Below are 24,509 nucleotides of genomic sequence, written 5' to 3'. Positions count from 1 at the left end.
CTGCCAGGGTACTAAAATACGCTCGAACCGCAATGCCTGTAGTACAGACACGTGTGTTTTTGTACAGCTTGCATGATCTCCTAAGAAACATGCAAAACAGAACCTAAGGGGAAATATAAGGTTGATTTAACATAAATGAGTATTCTGTAGGCTACTAAAAAGCTGGATCCAGGATTTTAGTCTCAGCTACTCTAACTATCAGAATGGCACAGATGGACTGAGTGTAACGTTCCAGCATTAAGAAACAAGAAGATACGGAGAAAAAAACATGTGAAATAAAATTATTAAACCAACATGACAGTCCCATGAGAAGCTGAGTGCCTCTACAGGACAGGAACTACTGGCTTGGGAGATTTCAGGTTTATTAAGGATAACAAAAACCCCTCATTAGTGCAGGGAGGAAGGAGTCAGAGCCCCAGAAGTGGCAAACCTATGCTTGGACTCATCGGTCTGTAGCAGTGGAACAGTCACACTACATGCATGGCACAGCCTCCTCCTCCTCACCCCCGGACACCCACACAGTGCTGTACTCATGCACAGCCCACATGGGAGTTTCCCTTGCAGAAACTGCCTGGCACGACTTATTTCTTGGAATCACAAACATTAGAAATACAGAGACTTATTAGGATAACAAGCCCACTGGTACATCCTCTTCATTACCTGCCATTTTCTTCTGGCCATATATTTCTTCATCCTATCTTTGGAAAGTTTTTTGGCTTCCATGTTTTTGGTGTCTTTTTGCAGCCATGGGTGCTGAAGACATTGAGTACAATTTAAGCGACTCCTGTTTTTATATAAAAAGACCAGTCAGTGTTGCCATTAATGACAGCTGCTTTAACATTATTTCCCTCTCTCTTTTCTCAAAGCCCATCTTTCTGTTTCCTAAATTTAGCAGCACGGATCACATGGCACTGCTTTCCCAGCCATGCTTACTTCCCAAGCTCACTTTCTCAATTTCTGGATTTCTTTTTTTTTTTTGAGAGAGAGAGCTGTGCATTTTCAAGTGTGAATAAAACATTATAAAACAGAGCACGAAAAGCCATATGTTTTAGGCATGGAGCACGTACAACAGAGCCACGATGGTGATGATCCAGCTACCTCATGCCTGCAGAACCCTGTCCCAGATCTCTCCCTCACTTCTAGAATTTTCCTCATTTCCATACAGCTTAATACCCTCCCTTCCATACAGCACCAAGCATGTAACAAAACAGCAGCGTCCAAATCTCTGGTTGCACCACACCCATTCTCCACTTTGTGATCACAGAATCACAAAGGTTGGAAAAAGCCTCTGAGATCATCCAGTCCAACCATCAGCCCATCCCCACCATGCCCACTGACCAGGTCCCTCAGTGCTACATCTCCACAGTTCACGGACATCTGCAGGGACAGTGACTCTGTTGCTTCCCTGTGCCTGCACACCCCGTAATCCTCTGCTCTCTGTCAATCCCATTGAAACTCATTGCAAGAAGAAGGCTTTCTTGCTTTGTTCAGTCTGCTGTAAGCAGGGTTTCCTATTCTATTCTTTTTTTCTTGTCCAACTGCTAGATTTATACTGTGGTACTTGAAGGCACCACATTCAAAAAGCCACACAAGGAAATAAACCTAGCGAAATTGCAGCCCATTCAGATCAAGGCAGAACACTGATGCAGCAATCTGTAGTTCTTATGTGGTGGCCACACTGCAGCAAAGACACAGTGGGCACACAGAGCCTCAGGACGCACCCAGCCTGAGGGAAAGCAATAGCAGACAGTGCGGGTGATTAAAAGTAAGCACTCCATTCAGCCCCTGCACTGTGAAATAAATGCCAGCTGCACGCAGGAGAAGAGCACGCAGAGCTCCTTATAAAGTATTGCCAGAGGTGCCTGCGGCGATGCGGCAGTTTGCAGCAGGGGAAACAAGACTGGCAAGTTTGGCTAAATGCAAACATAGAAAGTGTATCAAGTCCAACTGCTTTACTTCATGTCTTTCTTCAGTAGATTGCTGATAAAGTCCTTGGCATCATCAGAGATTTCATCAAAAGCCTCATCGTCGAAGTCCCACGTGGCCGAGGTGACATTGGCCAGGGTCTCGTTGTCGTTGTCTCCCATGAAGGGAGAAAGCCCGCTGACCCTGGGGTAGAACAGACAGACGGACACAAGGCAAACAGCGTCAGTTTGCAAAGGGAATTAAATTAGTGTGTGACATCCCCTATGTCCTGCAGATCTTTGTCAGTCAAAGCTTACTTTAAAAAAAAAAAAAAAAAAGACTCAAAGTTAACTACAGTTGGGGTTACAGCTATGGGGAAGAGACCTGCAAAGCTGAGAGGAATGATTTTGCTCTTTCTTTCTCACTTCCCAAGGCTTCTGAGGAGTAAAGTAGAACTGGGTGAAAATGGAGACTGAAATGACTTGCATCGTTCTGCATAAATAATGTTGTCATCTTCACACCAAAGTCAGTTGGACAGCTTTTGTGTGCGTGTGCATTCATAGTGCCTTTCCCACCTTTACCATCAAACCAAGTGTTTTGTACATTTTATTCCATTTACTTCTGTAGAGAGAGCCTGGGAAGAAAGGTGCAGCATGAAATAATGATATTCCCAGGATTATTTTGTAAACAAAATCACACCTCTCTCTCTCCCAGAGTTATATTGCCAGATAAAACAGTCCTACTTCACAGCAGGCTGTAAAGCTATGCAGATGCATCCAGAAGTAGTTTGGTCTTTATGTTCTCAATCAGTCATGATGATGCTTGAAATGGAAATAATACACTTTTATAGCATAAGTTGAACTTTCCAGGCTTTTAACTCAGTATAACTGATAAATGGCAAGTGAAAGGCAATTACAGAACATCATGGTCTCATTTCTGCAGTATATGTTTCTGTAGCTGAGCTGTGTCGTTCATTATACTGTACCTTTGTGCAGCCAGATTCTTCTGATACTTTCTAGGTCAGTGAACATGTTCAGATGAAAGGTTGGCTTATTCCTTGAAACTGCAAGTTGGACAGTTGTCCATGTCTCCATCCTGGCATGCAACCTACCTGATAACCTATCCTCAGTCACGTTTTATGGACTTTATTTCCTTTCTCTGTACAATCACGTTAACCATTCTCTTAAACAATCAGATACATTTCAATAGTAGTACTTTTTTTAATTTGGAAAGTTAAGTGGAAATTACTAAGGTTATTCTGGAAATATTGTATGGAAAAATACTGTGATGCTTCTGAATACTACAGAAAGATTGGTAAGAAAGGAGATTGGGAACAAATAAAGTGAGTGAATAATATTAATACAATCCCCTGCTAAGCTGTTTTGTTACTCTTTTGTTACTAATTACATTCAAAATCTCATTCAGATTTTTTTTCCTATGGATTTTACTTCCCTAAGCCAAGCAGAAAGATGCATTCTTTGAAGTCGCAGGCAAGGCAGATATGAAATCTTTTACCATTTCTGGAAGTTGTGTGCAGTACAGCAGAGTGCAGGATCCTGCACGTATACCTCAGAAATTTGCTAGTAATAATACATGAGGATGAAGATAAAAGGTTGCTTTCTTCTCAGACAGAAGGTAAATTAGATCAGAAGGCATCTGCTGTCTTATTTTTCAGTATCTAGGGTGCATTCAAATACAACAGTGAAGCCTGCCTTTATAACTGTATAAGGTGGCATAAATTTATGCACATATCATAGGCACGAGTTGCAGAAAGCAGAAAGATTAATGCACACACACAAAAATACTCCAATAAAACAACCTACTTTACTGTAACTGTTCTCTGACTTTGACACAGTTTACTGGAAGAGACACGTGTTATACCTGACAGCACTGCAGAGCTGGTGCAGCCACCACAGAATGAGAGACTCTGCTCTGTCCTCATGCACATCAGCAGCCGTGGCCAGGTGCATTGCTGATGCAAAAACTCCTTCCTAGAATCCACAAAGCCCTCCTACAGAGCCTTACAACTACCCCCACTACAGTATTTAAGTATTTTCCTATAACAACAATAAATATTCTCTCTGTAATGTTTTAGGAGGTGAAAAGCTCTCATCTAGGTTTTGGCTTACAAATCTGATTTCTAAGTTGTCTCTTTTGCGACTATGTAGTAAGCACAGTAATCTCTCAACCAATTCAGTGGCTTACCAAAAGGCTCACGTTTTATACTAACAAAAGCTCTGTGAAATATTTATTTAATTCACCGTCAATTTAGGAGATGCTCTTCATGCTGTTAAACTTCCAGAGGAAACACTTGGGTAGCCAGAGCAAAAACAATCCCATTTCCCTTCAACACTTTGTCGAAGGATAGCAAATGTGACCTCTGCATAGTATTACCACAAATAGTATTATGCAGCTCTTGTACTGTAATAATAGTTTGGCCCATGTCCAGAGATTAAAGCTGCTTATTGAGAGATCACTCCCATGCTACAGGGACAGTGTCCATTGCTCCAATCTGATATTGCAGATGCAGGGTTTGGAGAGACATCTAGCTTTCTGGGCAAAGGGACTGCATGTCACACACAGCTTTTGACAGATGAGGGATAAGTAGGAGGAGATTAGAGTGGTAAAAAATAGCTGGGTTGCTTTGGTTGGCTTTATTTTATTTTATTTTATTTTATTTTTTGAAGAAGAAGAATTGCACAACAGGATTATCTGCTATAATCTTATTTGCTTTCATAGGATCAAACCACTCCATGCATTTGTTTAATTACCTGACTGGTACCCATTAATCTGCCATTTCCAAACACCACTGTAACAGTGCCCCTTCAAAGGCTTCAGTGAACATATTTTTGCATTTCTGAATGTGCTGTTGCAAATTTATAAGCTGAAAATAACCTTGTCAGTCCACCACAGTTTTACATTGTGAATCAGTTGCTTTGTCATGAAAATATTTGTAAGGAGAACTGGATCCTTGTGTATAGTCAGAAAGCAAAAGAAAAACCAGCCCAGAAACTTATGCAGGTTATACTCAGAAATTCTTTTCTTTATCACAGATCTCACTGACCCCAGTCTTGGTTGTTCATTTCTTAATAGCCATTTAAAGTAATAATGGCTGAGCAACTCTTTTGACAGATTATGGAAACAATTTCCTTTTGGAATGCTGAAGCTAAGTGATAAAGATGAGCTACCTCTCCAGAAAATTAATACTGAGCATACACTGTGAAGCTACTATTAGACAAGAAGCAAGATGTTTACTGAAAACATTTTTCCAGCTACTTAAGCAGGCATCTTCCTGGCATGTTGGAACCATTTGTTTAGAAAGTCTTTCACGGTTTCCACTTCTAAATAAAGAAGAAAGATATTTTATTCTCAAGGCAATCCTTAACGTTTATTGGCCTGTTCTAATGAAACTCTGACTGCACATATAGAAATGTCAAGATCAAAAGAGTCCAACGTGGTCACCAGTATTAGTGCCTACGTAACAAAGTCCACAGCTTTCACTTGGAAGCCTTTGTGCCAGAACCGTCTCCAACCCAGGAAAGATGGGCTTGCTGCATGTCTCATAAAATGAGACTGAGCATTACTCTGGAAGAAGAGTTTCCAACAGTAACTGATTTGTTCTGACACCAAGCTCCTGCCTACAGTTTTTCCACTGCAGTAATAGTGAAAAAAATAACAATTTTCAGTATGAAGAGTTACCTCTGCCTTGTGGCAGGTTATGCCACGTGAGCCCATTTAGGCAGAGGTGATAATGGCTGCACCCTGGAGATCATGAGTACTTGAATGCTTCTGCAAATAAAGCTTACAGTAGATTCATTTGCTGGAGATGTGCATCCGCTGACAAAACAACCTCTTCCTCAGAGGAGGGCTGACTCACTCCTACACTGGTGATTGCAAGGAAGAAATGGACCACTGATGCCCACGTAAAGGAACACAGCTCATTGCTGAAGCCATGCCAGTACTCTGCTCTCATCCTTGTTTTACATGCTCAGTGGATTAATGTGGAATCACACTTTGCCAGTGCTGCTGACCAAATAATCCATTTTCTTTTGAGCATTTGTCTTGACATTAAAGGCCTCTTAGCTTGCTTTGTTGAAGAAAAAAGAATGCTCTCTTACCTTTATATCAACAAGGCTTAAATTTTTAATATAGCATAAAGCCAAGTGCAAGACAGCAAAGGCACCGAAGTCCTGAGTATGCACACTCAAAAGATGAAGGATGCTAAAAGGTCTTTCAGCTGACCTAACTGCTGAACGAGGGAGGAAAAGGAGCAGCGATGAATAAGACAGTAAATGAAAATGAAAGGGAATGTCTGAAGAATCACGGTATGTATTATGAGGCAGACAATGAACTTGTATTAGTTAGATTACAAGGTGACAGAAGGAAAAGTGCTATCTTCTGTCAGTGTAATTACAGAGCTGAGATCTTTGGCTGAAATCTGGTTAGAAAAAAATAAAATTTAGAAATTGTTTCAGATTAATAAATATTAGAAGCACAGGCTAACCAAATGGATCACTGGAAAGAACTGGAAATAGAAAAATGACAAACAAGTATTTCTGCCTGGACTAAATTGGACAGAAGGAGCTGGAAAGAATTCAGGAGGTTTTAACCTTCATTAGATAAAGGTTACAGCAAACGCAAAAAGAAACACTGAAATAGACATAAATGGAGATGATATACACAAGCTATAATATTTGTGGCCTGTTACTTCAAAGGCAATAGATCAACTTAAGTATGTGGAACAGTACTGTGATGCAGAACAGGACAGAGAGCAAGATAAAAGTGGAAGATAAAAAGCATGAGGTGGAGAATACAAACAGGGAAATTTAAGGAAGAATGGAGAGTGATGAAGAGATGGGACTGAATCAGTTATCCAAAAAGATTAAAAGGATTTAGTTTGTAGCTTAGAAATGTGGAAAGGATACTCATGAGCTGTAGAATGGAATTAAGTAAACCATGCTGTAAGGGAGCTATGCAGCAGAGTGCAATACCTGTACTTCTGTCTGTATGGCAGGAGAGAGGTTTACCTGAAGGGTTTTGGAGGAATGACTTCACCCTCTTTCTCACTTGAGGAAACATCCCACCTAATAATTATTCTGTAGGGAAGACCCTTCACCCACAGAGATCTCTTAAGTAGCTCTTACGCTCTGCTGCACCTGTGCTGCTTGTTGGTTGTGCAGGGCATACTGGAAGCATGTTTCTCTCTAGGCAGGTTGCAGGCCTCTCAGCTGTCCCAAATCCTACCATGAAAGAGATGCTGTCAAGTTTCGCAGCATTCCCTGCAACTTCACTTAAAGCATGTGCTGGACACAGCAGCTCTGGACCATCAGCTGTCTGGAGCAGCCTTGTGCTTATGTCCAGTGCCACTGCAGTGCTCAGCTCTTCTTTCATGATCAGACTCACCACATCAGAAAGAAAGAATGCAAATGCTGAAGTACAAGCACAGTGATGGCACAGGAAGCAGACACCAAGTGAGTGAATCTTACACTTCATACATGAGATTTGGCAGTTCTGAGCATACAATCAAAACAGGAAAGCAGAGTTACAGTTAATGAGAGATCCAATTCTCAATGACTTTTATTTGCATTCTGTAATGATGATGTGATGGTCCCTTTTGGATAATGGCTCAGAGTTGAAAGGCTGCAAAAATAGCTGGGCGTTAAGGAAGTGAAGACAGACTGGGAGCCTGTCCCTCCGGGTGGGGAGGGAAAGTCCAAGTGATGACTCAGCTCCTCACAGCTCTCCCCAACTGCTATTACTTTGTTCTTATGGCAAGAAAGACAAATGCTGATTAGTAATGCTGATTGCTATTGTGGCAATAGTTTATGCATGAAAAAGGAGATTTTCATTGCATTTAAGTAATGTAAGTTTACCCTCATGAGGATTTAAATGAGCTTAAAGACATCTTTACAAACAAGTTATTTCGTGAAGTATTTCACAAGGCATATCAGATCAGATGCAACACCTCCCCAGTCCCATCAGCTTTCAAATTTCTTCACTTCTGGTGGCACAGAGGAACAGGGAAGAAGTATTTCTGCCCCTGCCAGCAGACTGATCTTTGGCAAGACATTTCACAATTGTTTCACCTGTTCCCTTTGCCCTGTGATGTTGATGACATGATTGGTGTGTACTGTATGGGAGTAGAAGCCTTGGTTTGGTTTCCCTTGGGAACACACATAACTACCATTGCCAACTTTTGCCATGCATGCCTGACATTTCTCAAAAGAAATAGCCTGCTTATATTTCAAGCACTCAAAAACTCATTGTATACTTTGGTTAGAAACCTCAAATGTGTGTGTCTTATTTGAATAGTTTGTTTCTTAACGTGTAAAAGGCCTCTAGAGGGCAATGCAGCATCGATTTCACTGGTGATTTTTTCACTGCTGCACAGGCAGTTTGAGATCTCCACACCACTCTTCCAGTGCTCAGTAACACAGGAGACCTCAGAAGTTAGAGAAATAAATGGATTTGTCTTCTGAGTACAGCTTGTGTGGTCTAAATTATTTGAACTACGGAATGATCCAAATGAGCTTTCAAGATCCAGAAAAAAATGTTGGTACTAAATGGAAAATGAAGGTCCTGTAAACAAACTGGCAGAGCAAAGTGACCTTGAAGAGTATAACACACTTCACATATGAAACAGAAGATAACAGAAGTATTCAGTCTTGGCTGGGAGTAAGAGAGATAATGCAGTAGCTTTTGCACAGGACAAGGAAGAAAATGATGTTGCTTAGTCTGGAAATGAGGAGGGTATGAGAACAAGAATAGGCTGACAAGGCACAGAGAACTGCAGTAAGACTGAGCAAAGATGAGGGGAAAACCTCCATGTCACCAGGTGTCAGGAATGAGACCAGGCAGGGAGAAGAGGGTTCTTCCAGAAAAGAAAGCAAGATACTGACAGAAGCCTGGTAAGAGAACGAGCGAAAAGATCTCCTACTTACTTGCTATTGAAACTGCAGTGAGGGAAAAACAACCACACTCCAAACTGAGTTTCGTTTCATTCATTTATGTAGCATCACATTTGCAAAGTCACAGTAGGAATAAGATTGATTACTGTCCTAGGCATGAGACCTGGGAGGTGTTGTTTCCACAGACATTTCTCTAAACCCACTGAAGTGCGTAATCACATGTTGTCAACATAAAGACTGCAGCAAGTACCACAGTGTGTAACCAGGAGCTGCAGCCAACTGTTCTTTAAAATATGTCCACGAGGTTGATCCATGCTGCTTTTAAAATGAATTTATTCAGTGGTTTGCACTAAATAATAAATTAAAATGCACTGTGAACAAATACAGTAATGCTGGGATATTTTAGTCTGTCCCGTGGGAGACGTAATCTGAATAGCAAGACCTCAGAATTACACAAAAATTTTCTCTCTTGAGAATAAAAGAATGAGAAGATCAGTTACAAGTGCACGCCCAAACATGTTACTTAAACAGCTGGGAAGGAAACACAGTTTGAAATTAATAATTAAATATGATCACATTGGCTTTTAAATGAGAAATGTGGTTGGTTTGTGATGTGAGATGTATAACACTACATGGCTAAATTTCTAGAACTGCTAATTCTGCAGTTCACTGCTTCAGAGATCAGAGATATTTTATTAACCATGCTGGAGCTATTAAATATAATATAAAAGGCCTGAAACGTGGAGAACACCCATAAGCTGATGGAAATTTCATATGTTCAGAAACTGTTGGGATTTAGATCAAGAATAGCAAAGATACTCACAGGATGTAGCAGATGACTCCTATACTCCACATATCTGTTTCGTATCCAATAGGTTCATAGTTTATAACTTCTGGAGCCACAAACTCAGGTGTCCCAAAGAGAACTTTGAGAGAACCTGCACTTTCTGTGAAGGATGAAAGAGAAAACCATTAATTGCTGCATTTTAATTTTTAAAAACTATTCTTTTCCAGCAACAGAAAAAAAAAAGTTTTTTCACATATGTTTGTGGTATTGTTAATGATTCTAATCAGAAAAACTAAATCACAACATCACAAAATCACAGAATGGCCAGGGTTGAAAGGGACCTCAAGGATCATGAATCTCCAACCCCTCTGCCACATGCAGGGCCACCAACCTCCACATTTAATACTAGACCGAGTGAGATGCTATTTTCTTAGCTGGAACATAAATAATAATTATAAAAAAAGGAACTGTATGTTAAGCATTAAGCATCCTCTAACATACAACACTGTGCAAGACACAAATAAGGAGATTGTACTGCAAAGAGTTCACACAGTTTCACAAGAGGATTTCAGGATTCCAGGGTCAGAAAAGGGTTTTAACAAATCATCTAAGATTTTTTAAAGCTTGGGATCTGCAGAAGTACTGTAATGATAACATTATAATAATAAATAATTATTTTATTACAACATATTTATATAGTTCAAACAGAAAATAGAATCAATGTTGGGTTGCACATCTTTTAACTGAAGCAGCACTTTTCATTGATGCTCATTTCAAATAAAATGGGAAGAAGAAGAAAAGAATAAGCATGGGCAGGAGGGAAGCTGAAAAGAACAGGGTTGGGAAAAAAACACTTTCAATTTAAAAAAAAAGTTTTCTAGAAGTATAAAAATGTCAGGAGATAAATTGTTTCTGACTTGAGACAAGCTTGGATTTGGGTTGAGAAACTCATGTCCAGTTTGCAGGTGTATTTGAACAATCAGCCTTAAGTGAGATCCATTATGTTGCGTTTCTCTTTTGTGCAAGAGGAGCATCTCGATGAGGCACTGTACAATGACAGAGAGAGGAACCATTCCTCTCCCAAAGAGATTACCATCTACACAAAGCAGATATGTATGGGAAGAAAGACAGATGTAACAGATTCCAGTCTTGTGTCTGTTCAGGTACCTACATGTTCAGGGATTTGCAGCTTGGCCATCAAGAGACAAGCTTGAAAAAAAAACCCCACCAAATAAATCACAGGTCAAAGTTTTGAGAAGAGTACCCTAAAAGCTACTTGTCTACAATTCTGAATCATGACAGAAATTTTTGTTGATCAGAACTCCCATTACCACACTTTTCAACATAATCATACAACCAAGCTGCTACTTTTTCAAGTTACGTAAATTCCTAACACACAAAATGAAAACTGAAGGATATAGGGGTTAATGACTTCCCTACAGATTAAGCAGCACACTTGCAACAAATTTAAGCACAACTACAGTGAATTATTCACAGTTGCACCAGTTTCCCATTGTAAATGCTGTGATGATAGGAAATTGATTGTGCAAACCTCATTTTCACATGCTAAGAAGCCTCTATCTGCAGAGGCAGGTCATTTCTGAGATGGAAACAGCGAGAAGGAAGCCCGGGGGCAGTCCCAGGAAACCGCCTTGTTCCCCACGTGCAAGTTCACCAACACCGAGATCCTTCTTGCTGGCTGTCTGACTGGCCTTCAAAATAGCTTTTTTACACCAAAAGGCAGATCCTTTATTCTGCACTCAACCTTAACTGATTTAGCTAAGAACAAGGCCCACGTTCTCTCTATATTGTCAGTGAGAAATTGCTCTTCCAAGCTCGAACAGGAAGCCTGAGATACTGTTTTCTCTCTCACTGCTTTTCTAAGGTCAGCATCCACATGTATTTACAATGGTACTTCTGAAAAAGAACCAAAATTTGTCACAAAGCACCCGTTTTTCTAAAAGCTTCATCACAATCGTCTGAATCTCAGGCTCAGATGTTTCACATCCAAGTTTGGAAGCTTTTTTGTGCACTGTATAAACTACCACAAGCCAGCCTTATGCAGAAGGCTGGTGTACTAAATGTGCTGCCCATGGATCAGATAAATGTTTTTTGAAAACATGGCATTTGAGTGCAAGCATACAATGTGAAAGAACTGATACAGCATTTTGTGCATATAAAAGAAAAAAAGAAAAAAGATCTTTTCAAGGCAATAATATGTCAGTTCTTTACCCAGATGTTTACAAGCCTGATACACAAGTAGGATCTGTGTTTGGATATCATTCGGTTCAGACAGAAAGTTGACAGGCTCCCGACACAGTATATCATCAACTGATTAATAAAAAAGTCTTTGCAGTACTCAAAAACCATTCTCTTCTCCTCAAGAAGTTTATCTTGAACAATTTTCTACATGTGTTCCTCGGCACACCAAAAAAGGTCAGGAAAATATCCCACTGCAGTTTGGTATTTCCTGACAGTAGAAGAGAACTAATTAGCTGCAGAAAACAACAGCAGAAGGAACTGATCCTAATTTCTTTAAAACTGAAAGAAACATGGAATACTTAAATCCATTCACTTGCATTAGTTACAAAAAATTATAAATAAATCTCAGAAGCTGAAATGCAAAATTGGTCACTGTTCCTTTTGGCAGTCCCTTGGCTGAGTGCTATCTGCTGCCTCAGAGCTATGGCTGGAGTACACGGGCTCCTAATCCCACGTCTGTCAAACCAAAGTGAATTGGACAATTCCAAAATCACAAAGCATGAAGGAACACAAGTGAAGGAATGTGCTGTCAGTGCACCATGAAGCACAGCTGGCAAAAAGAGGCCAGTTCACAAAAATTGATTTTAGCACTTTTTGAATAAATGAGATGGTAAAATTGTTTTCTGCTTTTGAAGAATATGACAGCCAAACGTGACAAACATCTCAGTGATGAACACAGTGCTTTTGATTTGGGGGCATGGGACAGCAGGGTGCTCTTCTCTTCCTAACCATATGCCCCGGGATGTCCAGGATGGCAGGCTATTAAAGAAACAGCAAGACCCTCAAATGTAACTTTGCAAGAAATAGAAACATATTACGCCAGATAAACATAGAGAATTGTAAAATCAAAATCAGGTTCAGTGCTCATAAGCGTCATCCTTCTACATAAAAACAAACAAACAAATAAATAAATAGACTATAGATAGGTTAGAGATTTGCTATATGGGACATTATAGTAGCTCACCAACCAGGGTCCGCACGTAGCGCACCATATTGCCACTGCATTTACCAGAAAAATGGAAAGCTTAATGGGTGTGAACAGGCTGCTGACAATAGCATCTTCCTCTTGCTAAATGTGAGTTTAACTGTGGTTTCACATTATTAAAGTAGCTGAAGAAGTTTCTAGAAAAACGCCTTCTGTGGCTACATGTATATCTCCTGTTGATGAAACATGCTCACTTCAGCAGTACTGCAGTACTCTCCAGGCTTACAGCTGGAATGTCTGCAGATGAAGTCTTTCACATATCTGATAACAAAACCCTTACCAACAGATAAACAGTTCTCCCGCTTCCCCAGCAAGAGCAAGACCCAGCTTGTGCTCCCAGAAAACCATGGGCTCCACGCTGATGCAGGAACGGAAGTGGCACTGCTCTATTTTAATGAATGGAATAAACATTTATGTCTCTGATTTCACAGTGTCCATGTGACTGAGATTCATGTAATGCCCTCTTGGAATTCCATCACCTGAAAATGAGTAGATCCATCTCCTGCATTCATTCAATGCACCATTTTTGGTTTGTTTTAGTAAAAATACGTTCTTAGGCATGTAGTTGTCTATTATTTAATTGTCAAAAGAACTGGGATAAGCAGCAGGTAGGCAGACAACAAAAAACAGAAGGCTGTAATTGCAAACTTTTCTGTTACAATAATAATTGTTCTGTTTTATAATAAGCACTAAATATAATTTTGATTAAAGAAGGAAAGAGGGAAAGTTACTACTAGGAATCTATCTGTGGGCCTCCCCGTCTAGAGAGCAGCAATGCATGTGAATTGTCTGAACCAAATGAATGGCAAATGAGTGAGAAATCTCAGTTCACAATTCACAGAATGACAGAATCACTGAGATTGGAAAAGACCTCTAAGACCATCAATTATTCTAGCTTTTCTAGAACTGAGGTGACACTGATGGAGGAACCCTCCAAGGCCTTACGCTTTCAAATTGCAGATCATGTTGAAAAACTTACTCCAGAATGAACAATAAGAAGCTGCTAAAAACAGCTTTGGAAGAGGATTGTCAAATGGGCCTTTTTTTTTCTTTTCAATTCTGTTAGGCTATTTTTAAGTAGTGACATTTTATTAATCATTTTGAGCCCAACCTAAACACAGCTTTTTATTGAATTCCTCACATATTTAACATGAACAACAATGTGCTTCTGGTTAGGATGGGAAGTTGTAACACTAATTGTGAAGTGTAAATTGAATGCAACTGTCCATATTCAAAAGTCTTTGAGAGCATCACTTTAAAGTCTGCTGTTAAAAAAGTCTCAAGTATTTGTAACATCCATGGGATTTAGGCTTCATTCTATTACTTATAGCCAGAAAGTTACTGTTTTACAGTTTCCTAGAGTAAATGCAAACGTCTGTTCATGTTAGTACTACTATATATTTCACCACGTAACCTCCAGTTATACTCCTGGCCTCAGAAGCAAATAGCTGCTTTGTAAACACTTCACTACCAACTCCTTTTGAAGATAAGGAGCTCCAGTCTCTCTCTGAAACATCTTATTTTCCCTTTATTATATTTTTTTCCTAAAACCATTCTTACTTATATTGAAAAATGTCTGTTTACTCTTTTATACAGAAGAATATACTATTGATATAATATTAAATTACTGCTTTTCCTGCCCTTTTCCTCATGCCATACTGAAGTAGACAGAAAAGTTATTACCTAATCTTCTTGCAAGTCCGAAGTCAATGAGTTTGATACTTGTACCAGTCTTGTTGACACACATGATATTTTCTGGCTTCAAATCCAAATGGACAATACCCTGCTTATGGATGTACTCGACTCCTTCTGAAATTTGCCTCATATATTTAATGCATTCTCTCTCTGTCAGTTCAAAGTCTTCATCAATGATTCGTTCAAAGAGTTCTCCTCCTGAAACCCTAAAAAAGACAAAAAAAAAAAAAAAAAAAAAAAAAAAAAGAGGACTTCTGTAGCCTTTTCATTTCCTTCACACAAATGCAAATAATTCAAGCTTACAGTAGTTCCTTCAGGATGCAATCCATACTTTTTCATAGCATTATCTAAACACACAATTATCTAAACACACAAGTGTCACATAGGAAGACTCACCTCTCGTGTATAGTATAAGACACTAGATTTTGCTATTCTGAAGTCATTTTTCCCAGGTCAGGACTGTGAAACAGCCACATTATTATCCCAGCCAGCAAGGAGATAGCTGGGTTTACATCTTGCCTCTAGCATGCAGCCTCTTGCACCAAGCCCTAAGGTGTGTGCAAAGCGGTTGCCACCCAACTGACATAATTATTACATAATTACTGCTTGTAATATCATCCCATGCTCCAAACTTACACTTCTCACTGCTCCCACCCCTCCTATGATCCATTTCTACACAAGTGCAAATAATATCTTTTAGAAATAAAGTAAACTACAGTACAGGATAGGAGGAGAAAAAAGTATGGATCAAGAGTGTGATCTCAAAGTATAGGATGGGTTGCAGAAAAGGAAAACAAAACTTCTTGTGATTAACAAAAAGGTGTTTGGGAAGAAGAGAGACCGAGGGTGCCAAAGAATGTCTGAAGAGGGAAGAATTCAAATGATATGATTAATTGGAATGCAAAGCTCAAAGGGTAAATCATTGACCCAAGTGAGCTCAGTGGGAATTTCCCCTTAGCTATGACAGGGCAAGGATATATCCCACAACTCTTCCAGGGCAGGTATTTCCAGCTGAGCCATCGTAACACTCCTTGTAAGTCAATTCCATCTTTATGCTCATTTAACATGAACATAAGATGTTAAATAAGAGGTCTTCTCAGAGTAGAAACTCAGAACTGTTTGTGGAACAGAAGTGGCACATTTCACCCAGATTTAGTGAAACAAAATGCAAGGGCAATTTTTTTTTTTTTTTTAATTCTGAGTAATCACTCAACTGGTTCATCATCTGCTCATGTCCAAAGATGGGAAATACTTTTTTTTTCTATGAAGATAAACGACCCACACAGAATGGAGCAAATGCTGCAGAGCAGCTTTGCTATTAGAAATCTGTTCTAGTTGAAACATTCCATGGTCTTTATATGGCTTAATATTTTGCAGCATTCATGCTTATTGCCAAATGTAATTCCATGTTTCAGCTACAGAAAGAAAACACATAAGTCAAAAATGGCTTTGCCGTGTTTGCAGATTGTCAGATACATACTTATGTCCTAAACTGAAATTGAAACATCTGGAGTTCTGGGCACATGTGTTACTTTGGCTATAATATTTTAGAAGATATATAATCAGAAATGCCACTGCAGTTTCCTACTAATATGGAAATAAAAAGAACAGCATATGCTTCACAAACAGAGGGTTACATTGGATTACAGCACATCTGTAACACGAGGTGTTTGTGAAAACATCTGCTTGCAAAATACTGATAACTGGAGCACTCTGCAATCACACGATAATTATCCTGACACTAAAAAAGTAAAGATTCCTTTTTGACTGTTAACACGAATAACGATCACTTCTTTTTAACAGAGAGCTGTCATACTTTTCAGATCCATAAAGTGAAATTTTTCCAGAAGTCGTGCCATTGCCTCAAGTGTCACTTTATCATATTATTTGGAAATGAGTTACAGTTAATGCATCTGCACATTGCTTCACTTTAGAACATCTAGATACTGTGGTAACATCATTACATTAAACTTCAAGTGCGTGAACAGAATATATGTTTTTCCATTTATATCCTGATTGAAATCCAGTTTAATTTTTCATGGGTTAGGAAGCTGAACTGAACTGACGAGGTCCTGCACACGCATAGCAGAAGCAGCTTCCTTCACACAGCTGCATCAGAATCTAAGTGTCTGACCAGGCTGGTGTGAGGAAAATGCTCTTCTCTAGAGTGGCACAGAATACACATTTAGAAGTGTCTGATTTTGTAAGTAAGATTTTGACATGGAGGAACAGTGAGAAGAATCTATGTTGGAACTGCCCAGGCAAATATTCACTACATTGTAATACGTCTCTCTTTGAAACAACAACCTTGTGCCAGCTTTAATCACACCAAGTAAGTGGAGACACGCAAAGGTTATGGCTGTAATTTTGCTTTAATAATTTTGATTTTCAACACAATAATCTTATTATCCATGTCAAAATAAACTATCTGAAGTATGCAAAAAAGGCACTTGAAGGCACTTCAGCTCCCAATGCTGAATGCCATTTACCACATGCTACTGGTTTCTCATGTTCATTTTCCACTGAGATACTTATTTTGGAAGAAGTACTTTTTTTATATATAACAAGGAAATGCCTGAGATTGCACATGAGTTCCAGCAGACAGTAGATAGGAGGGTTTTCAGAGAAGGACTGATTGATTTCGTTTGCTATAATAGTTGACTTAAAATGAGTCATCAAAAAAACCTAAATTTATTATAAAAGTAACGCTATGGAAATTTCTATGTGGGGCTTCAAAAACCACTGTAGCCATCCATCCCAAATTAAAATCTCATCATAATTAGACTGATCAGCAAAACTAGCTTACATTGGTATTTCTGTATTTTTTTTTATATAACCTCCTTTTGTTGCCAGAGGGGAACTAATGGAGTGTAAAGCCATATGCAATTCAAACCTCTTTATACATTTCCTTGTTTTCCATTAGGCCTGCCAGCTCCCAGTTCCAAGCTAAGTAGGGCTCCCTTCTCTTACCATCATCAGCCCGTTCAACTGAATCTAAAAATAAAAGCACTGTCTTGCACACTAAGTACTAAGGTTGTATAACGGACTTTCAGCCTCAGAAATATGCCAGTGCAATAGCAGCTTTTACATCATTGAGGCAAGTGCCAAGGAAGCAAATACAGATAAAGTCTCTTTTGCTCCTAACAATTTGTATCTTGTTCAGCAGTCGCAGCCAGCAAGGAACCTGCTTCTCCTTGCAGCAGACAGCACGTGGATGTGCAGCTGTCTGCCTGTAGAAGCAGCACAGTGGCTGATGTAACTTTTTGGAAAAACACATCAACACAGATCAGGATTTCATTTTCTTTCCAGCTGCTACTGCCACAAGTACGGGATTCACACTAAGCAGGTGTGCTATGCATGATGCAAACATCACGCTGGTCATGCATACTCATTCTTTGTGTTTCTGAAGTCTGACCTTTACTTTCCACCCCACATCATACAGGTTCTTACAATGAATTCTCCTGCATGAACATGTTCTCAGCTTTCACTTTTCCTGAAGAAAAAAGTGTCTGTTGTCCTCACACCCCTAAGTCCCAGCCCATTGAGAAGCTCTACAGCACTGTGCTTATCTGTGGGCATTTTTTGGATGGTGCTTTTACTACAAATAAATGTTATACAATCAGTATTTATGTTGTTGCAGGAAAAACACATCAGACAAAACCCTTAAGATATCTTAAAAATCTCAAAATTGGATATAAAGACTGAAGCACTTCCAATGCTTCTTGGTACTATAAATTTGCCTAGATGAATTTGTCACATAAACCCAACTATTTTGTTAGAATATAGCTCTGAAATTTGCATTTTCAAGCATATTTTTCCCCTCTAACAGTCTGTTATGAACTAATATTCAGCTCTTTGTAAGAGACAACTGGTCAGTGAAATTTGTGAAATTGACACAAACTTCCTCAATACCTGTTTAGAACTGCTTAAAGAAGGATATTTTTCTACTTCTTAAGGATCTTTTGGTTCTAAATGTGAGACCGAATTACAGTTAACTTTTCTTCTCTCCTCTCCTAAGCTGGCAATAGAAGAGCGAGCTGCAGAAAAGCACCACACACACCAGACCAAAAACAAACTCAATAAAGGCTGCAATGCATCTTCACTATTTTTGTGGGGTTACTTAAGTTTAAAGGACTTAAATAAATGATCAGGAAAGTTTCTGAGGGCTGAAAACCCACTTTTGACAGTCTCTCATATTTAGATATGTTGCTGCTTTTGGATGCATAATTCATTTCAATGTTACTAACTTTGTTAGTATGATCTGCTTTATACTTACATTTCCAAGACCATGACAATGTTGGCTTTTTCTTCAAAGGCATCTACACATTGCACGAGCTTTGGGTGATGTAGACAGTTCATGATGCTGATTTCATCCCTTATGTTTTCTTTTTCCTTTGCAGAATATGCTTTGAAAAATTTTCCTGCCCACACTTTTCCAGTCTTCTTTTCAACAAGCCTAAAGACTTGTCCAAATTTCCCCCTGAAAACATATATCTATTTCCATAAAATGTTTTCACAATGTATTGTCCACCATGACCAGTAACATTTTACAAAATATTCCTGTGCAAACACATCCATCTGAAATAAAAAAATACTACCATATCAAGTACTCTTCCATACTGATTTTATGGCAAATAACCTACAAGAAATTTTGATGAGTACCATATTTTGAGAGACTCCGGTTATACAATTCTTTCATACAAGAAATTTCAAAAAATGGAAGCCTAGAACCAGGCTTTCATTCATATGACTCTAATTCTTCTGCACGCCTTTTTCTAAAGGCCATACACCTCTGCAGGGCAGCAGAGAGGAAACACCTCAGCTATGACATGACATTTCAAGATGTAGGTGAAATTACAATTTGAATGTAAGGGTCTCAAGTACTTTTGATTCACTTTGTTGCATAAGTACAATTGCACCTATGTGATACACTTAACAATTAGAAGTGACGGATCTGTTAAGTGAAGCATACATCATCCCTGGCCTTCAGCACCACCAGCAGCACAAATTGCTCAAAGATTACCATGGCATGCAATTCACATAACCACGAGTTTGAGCACTGAGAAACACAGCCAGGCTAATCACTGACCTTCACTGAGCAATTCTATTAATGCTCTTGGGATTATGACCACTGTCAGCAGAGATCCTAGCCTGTGGGCAGGATAATCTTGTTACCACTAATGGGTATAATGGAAATGCAAGTGCACAGTGTGTTCTTCTTTTCTCAGCTAGACTTCAGAGCACTGAACAATGAACGAATCCTCTCACTTTATTCATACATAGGCCCAATTTTCCTTGCCAGAAATGCACGTAATGTCTATTTTAAAATATCAATTAATAGGAATAAAGGGTCTTTATGCATTGGAGGTTGACATATATTAGAATTTATTTTGATAGCAACAGAGGAGCCTTGCTGGAATGCTAGGAGTACAAGATGCTGTCAGAGTGAGAGTGACTAAACTGTGTAATTGCCTGGTAGCTTGAAAAACAAGGTGTCTTTAAAGGCACAATAATGTACTTACGATCCCAGTCTTTCTTCAATATTATAGACATCTGAAACCTTCTGTTCAGTGTTAATAGTAACTGTCCGATAGTTGACCTCTGTTTCTTTCCCTTCTACAAATAAGGATTAAGGACCATGATTAAAATCTCCATAAAACATTAATTTAAATTAGAGTTTTTAGTTTGTTCTGATTAAAATATGACATTCTTACCATCGTCAGATAGCTCTGCTTCCTCCTCTTTAAGTTCTTCTGTGAAGGGAATAAAGACATGAATAGCTCGTTAAATAGGATATGGTACTTAAAAATAACAACCATGTTATTCACAGTAACACATGTGTAACTGGTAGACTCTATGGCTAAGCATCAAAAACAGTCAGGGAATTAACTTCATAATGAAAATCTCTTCACCACTTCTTTATTTCTATTAGTTACATAGTCAGAATCTAGTCATTGTTTCTTGATAAATAAAGTTCACGTGTTTTGCACTGCTTGGCTTTTTACTTCCTTACTAGAAACATGAGCATTCTGAATCAATTCACAGTCACCTAATAAATTGCTTTAGGAATGTCTTAGTGAAATAGAAAATAAATTAAATATATTAAAATCGAAAACTACACTTCTGATTTGATGACAAATCCTCTTCTGGCTTTTCAAAGCAATTTTGTCATTGCGAGACCAAGAGCAAAGCACAGTCATACATAGAATGATTTCCTGCAGAGCTCCAGACACATTTTTCAGATTCAAGACAACTAGAAAATTTGGAGAGCGTGCACCTTCCTGAGTACGACTGAACTTTGAAATTGATGATATCCAAATGGAGAATCTGTTCTGCAGGACCCAAGGGCAGACAGAGATGTTAGCAAGCTCAATGACACAAAACAGTGAAAGCTGGCCTGAGTGTTCCAATTTTTATTTTTAATTCTCATGTACTTGAACTGTCAGTAGGTTTTTGTGTTATTTCTTATGTTGCCTGCAAGAATGAAGCAAAGGGGCCATTGCTGGAATGCTGTTATATATTACTTACACTGCTTGGACTTGTTCCTAAGACTTGTGGCTATGACCAGCAATTTGAGCAACTGCAAAGACAGTTCCAGAAACCTGAACAACTCTCCCTGTAATTGACTAAGCTGCAGTTTTTCATTGTAGAGTGCAAGCCCAACCAAGTGATTTATCCCCACTGTGTCAACTAATTTATGTTATGAAACATTAATGTGATACCCTGTATGCCATCATGAACTTCAGAATATAGAGCTAGGTGCAGTAGGTGACAAGAAAACAACAGAAAGACAGGGTGAAGGGAGCACAGATAACTGGTCTGAGACAGGCATCACCTATCCAACATATAAAGCTGCAACTGTATTTTGGTGGCAAAGACAATCAGGTCTACAATCTGTTCCTAAAGCCCCCCTCTCTTTTTGCAGGATTTGCAACCCCTTGTATGTCCCAGCACAGAGTAGCTGCTTTGCAGTCATTTACCAGAAGAGCAGGGAGGGAAGCAAACCCTCCCCATGCATGGGTAGCTGTCCTCAGATCTTCCTCAGCTAGAAACCACACTTGCAGAGAGCACATCACATTTTCCTCCCCTTTTAAGGGCTGCATAAGGGAGCTGATCCCAACCTTGCTGCCAGCTATTAGCTTCTGCCAAATAGTGATTAGACAGACAAAGAAGTCAGTTCCCTGTTCTGGAGAGACACGATACTGAAGACATGAACTGGAAACATTTTGGTCCACCAGTGGAAGCCTAAATTAAATAAATAGAATATATCTGAGCTTGGTAAGCTCTGAGTAGCTGTGCTAGAAACTTTCCCAATGGCACCACATTTTCCTCAAACATGGCAATGTCTACTTTAATATGTTCTGACTTACAACTTTATTTTAAAGCTGCTTTCTTGAAATTAACAGTGAAGAGTTACCCACACATTTCTTCACTAGGATTTTGTTGGGATTGTTGATGTGTACCAGCCACCTCAGTGTGAAAATTAGTAATCACTCTTTCTGACAGTAATGGAAAATCCCCTGTTACTCAGCTAAGTGTTTACATAGATGACAATTTAATGTCCTGACTTTCAGAGTTGCTGAACACACGCATTTTCCACTGCCTCTAATTAAAGCTATACTCATGCACTTGAAAAATCATGCTCTATATGACTTGTCCTTTCTTCATGCTAGCTGCAGCATCAAGAACAGAAAACAAGAAGTTCTGGAATTAAGAACACAAAGACAACCCACCCTCCTGCAAACAAAATGCAATTTTTTTCTCACCCAAAGAAACATTTTGCTATTAAAAATATTTATCACAATAATTTGTACACTCTATAGGTTCTTTGTATTAAAACTATGTATAAAAACTGTCGGTCTTAAAAAATTGCTTGTTTGCTTTGGTCCAGTACGCATATATCTTGCTCTCAGGAAAAGTCACATCCCCAACTCTAAAAGATGTTTGCCCTGCAACTAAAGAAAGAGAGCATTCAAACACAGGGAAATTTATTATGAAGCGTTAATAATATCTCACTTTCTTTCAAATTTATTGCTACTCTTAATGGTATTTATTCCTCTTTGAAGAGAATCTGCATCCTGATTTACATCAGATTCTAAATCTTTTTAATAGAGGAAAGTAATTTCTCAGAAAGCATCCAAGTCAGCACCCAAAGAGGAACACAATTTATTTTGCTTAGAAGTGCCTACCGAGTGGCTTACAGAGCTTTTCAGTGCTGCACCACCTTGCTATCATTTTGCCTTTCTGTGCAATGGAAGATATCAGTCCAAAGATTATCTACAACACTCAGAACTCCAATGCTTGCATACACAAGTAAGGAAGGAGAGAGACAACACGCAGACCAGTCCCTAAAACCTGGAAATATGGAAAAAAACCATCATTTTGGTACCCAGTTCTGGGATTTTCAGTGTGGTAGGTGTATAAATGTGATTCTTGCACAGTAGGTAGTTGTGGATTTGCACAGAAATCTATGTACAATATCTGTTTTGTCAAAAATAATGTTGATTTTTTTGTGTGTGTTTAAAATATTTGTACGAGTTTCAGAGTAATTTCTAAAATGCACCAGCTCTTCCCATTTGAGAAGATGATAAGCAAACAGTAAGAGTCAAGAGATACTAAACAGTAGTTTTACACACCTATCCAAGTGGAATCAAAAATATTTTTAGCACCACACAATGTTGCAAACTCAACATGCCAAGTAGGATACAAGTGTTGAATTCACAAAATCAAGAGTATTAGGAGCAACAGGACAGAGGTGCTCTACCATGCTGGCATCTGAAGCATGGGAACTATACCTAGGTACGAGACACTCAATTTCTGTTGTGTATTCAGTGCTTGGCTAGCAGCAAGCAAATTTGCTTTTTTCTAAAGCAAATTTCTTAGAAGTTCTCTTTAAAACTAACCTTCTTGTTTCTCTCCAACTTTTACCACCTCAGATTCCTGACTGGGCTCGCTGATGCCGTACACGTTAGCAGCTCGCACTCGGAATTTGTACTCCCGGTCAGCCTGCAGGTCCTGCACGTTGAAAGACGTGCTGCGGCAGGTAGTGAGGTCTGTCCATTTGTTATCCACTGAGTTCCAGATCTCCACCGTGTAGGATTGCACCGCGCTTCCACCATCATAAGAGGAGCCGTACCATGAAAGAGTGAGGGAGGAACTTCGTATGTCTGATGCACAAGGTGTTCCAGCAGGCGGGTCTGGTTTATCTGTAAAAACATATACACAAAGCATGTTAGATGCAACTGTATGTGAAAGAGGCAAGACTTCTGTTAGGGGGTTACTGGCCCTTCCATGCCATTTCTCTGCTTCGCATGTTTGTATTAGAGTAAGGGAACAGCTGCAACACAGGCAAACAGAGATACCTGAACAAGAAAATAGATGCCAATCCCATTTGGGCCTCAGCATGGGCTGTTCAGTCCCTGGGAGTCTAGCTAAGCCATGCTGAAGCCTAATGCCCTTCGCAGCTATCATTACAGGAACTACTGAGACTAAAACCAGTCACAGCCCTCATGTACTGAAAGAAAATCTCCCTCACAGATCTTCTTGAAGGGTGATGTCTGCCAATAATTTATTGAACTTCTTTGCCTGTGAGCAGACTTTAGAAGCTCAGTGTGCTTTTTGTTGGAAAGGAATTCAACTTACAATGCATTATTTAAATATTGAGACTTTCAGATCACGTACATTTTGGAAACTGCTGGGGAGGTGGAACACAGAGACTTCAAACTGCTCTTCCTAACCTAGAGACTTATTCATACATTCCTTATTTGCATGGTTAGAGCCAATATCAGTAGAACCTGGCATGCAGATGAGCAACCAGCTATGCAGGAGTGTGACAATACAAAAACCTTGAAGTTATACAACTTTTTCAGAATAAAGTTTAATCATTAACTATTTATTGAAATGAATTTTCATCTAAGGCCAAAAAACAAACAAACAAACAAACAAAACCAACTTCTAAAAAAATAAC

The 24,509-nt window shown here is 39.1% G+C and overlaps 1 protein-coding gene across 4 annotated transcripts in view; it reads right to left on the bottom strand.

Moving 5' to 3' along the window:
• Positions 1-24,509, bottom strand: part of MYLK (myosin light chain kinase) — a 181,186-nt gene that overhangs the window by 5,613 nt on the left and 151,064 nt on the right. For all 4 annotated transcript variants that reach the window (XM_031590646.2, XM_031590647.2, XM_090143655.1 and 1 more), the window contains 8 exons: positions 23,446-23,748; positions 20,257-20,295; positions 20,065-20,158; positions 18,819-19,022; positions 14,531-14,748; positions 9,637-9,760; positions 1,957-2,109; positions 661-784 (listed from right to left, as the gene is read on the bottom strand). In XM_031590646.2, the coding sequence (XP_031446506.1) occupies positions 661-784; positions 1,957-2,109; positions 9,637-9,760; positions 14,531-14,748; positions 18,819-19,022; positions 20,065-20,158; positions 20,257-20,295; positions 23,446-23,748 (1,259 nt within the window). The remainder of the gene's footprint in view (positions 1-660; positions 785-1,956; positions 2,110-9,636; positions 9,761-14,530; positions 14,749-18,818; positions 19,023-20,064; positions 20,159-20,256; positions 20,296-23,445; positions 23,749-24,509) is intronic.

Source organism: Phasianus colchicus, chromosome 7 (genome assembly GCF_987193195.1).
Source record: "Phasianus colchicus chromosome 7, bPhaCol1.hap1.1, whole genome shotgun sequence".
NCBI lineage: Eukaryota > Metazoa > Chordata > Aves > Galliformes > Phasianidae > Phasianus > Phasianus colchicus.
The sequence above is the reverse complement of the archived record's forward strand: the minus strand, read 5'-3'. Positions and strand labels throughout refer to the sequence as shown.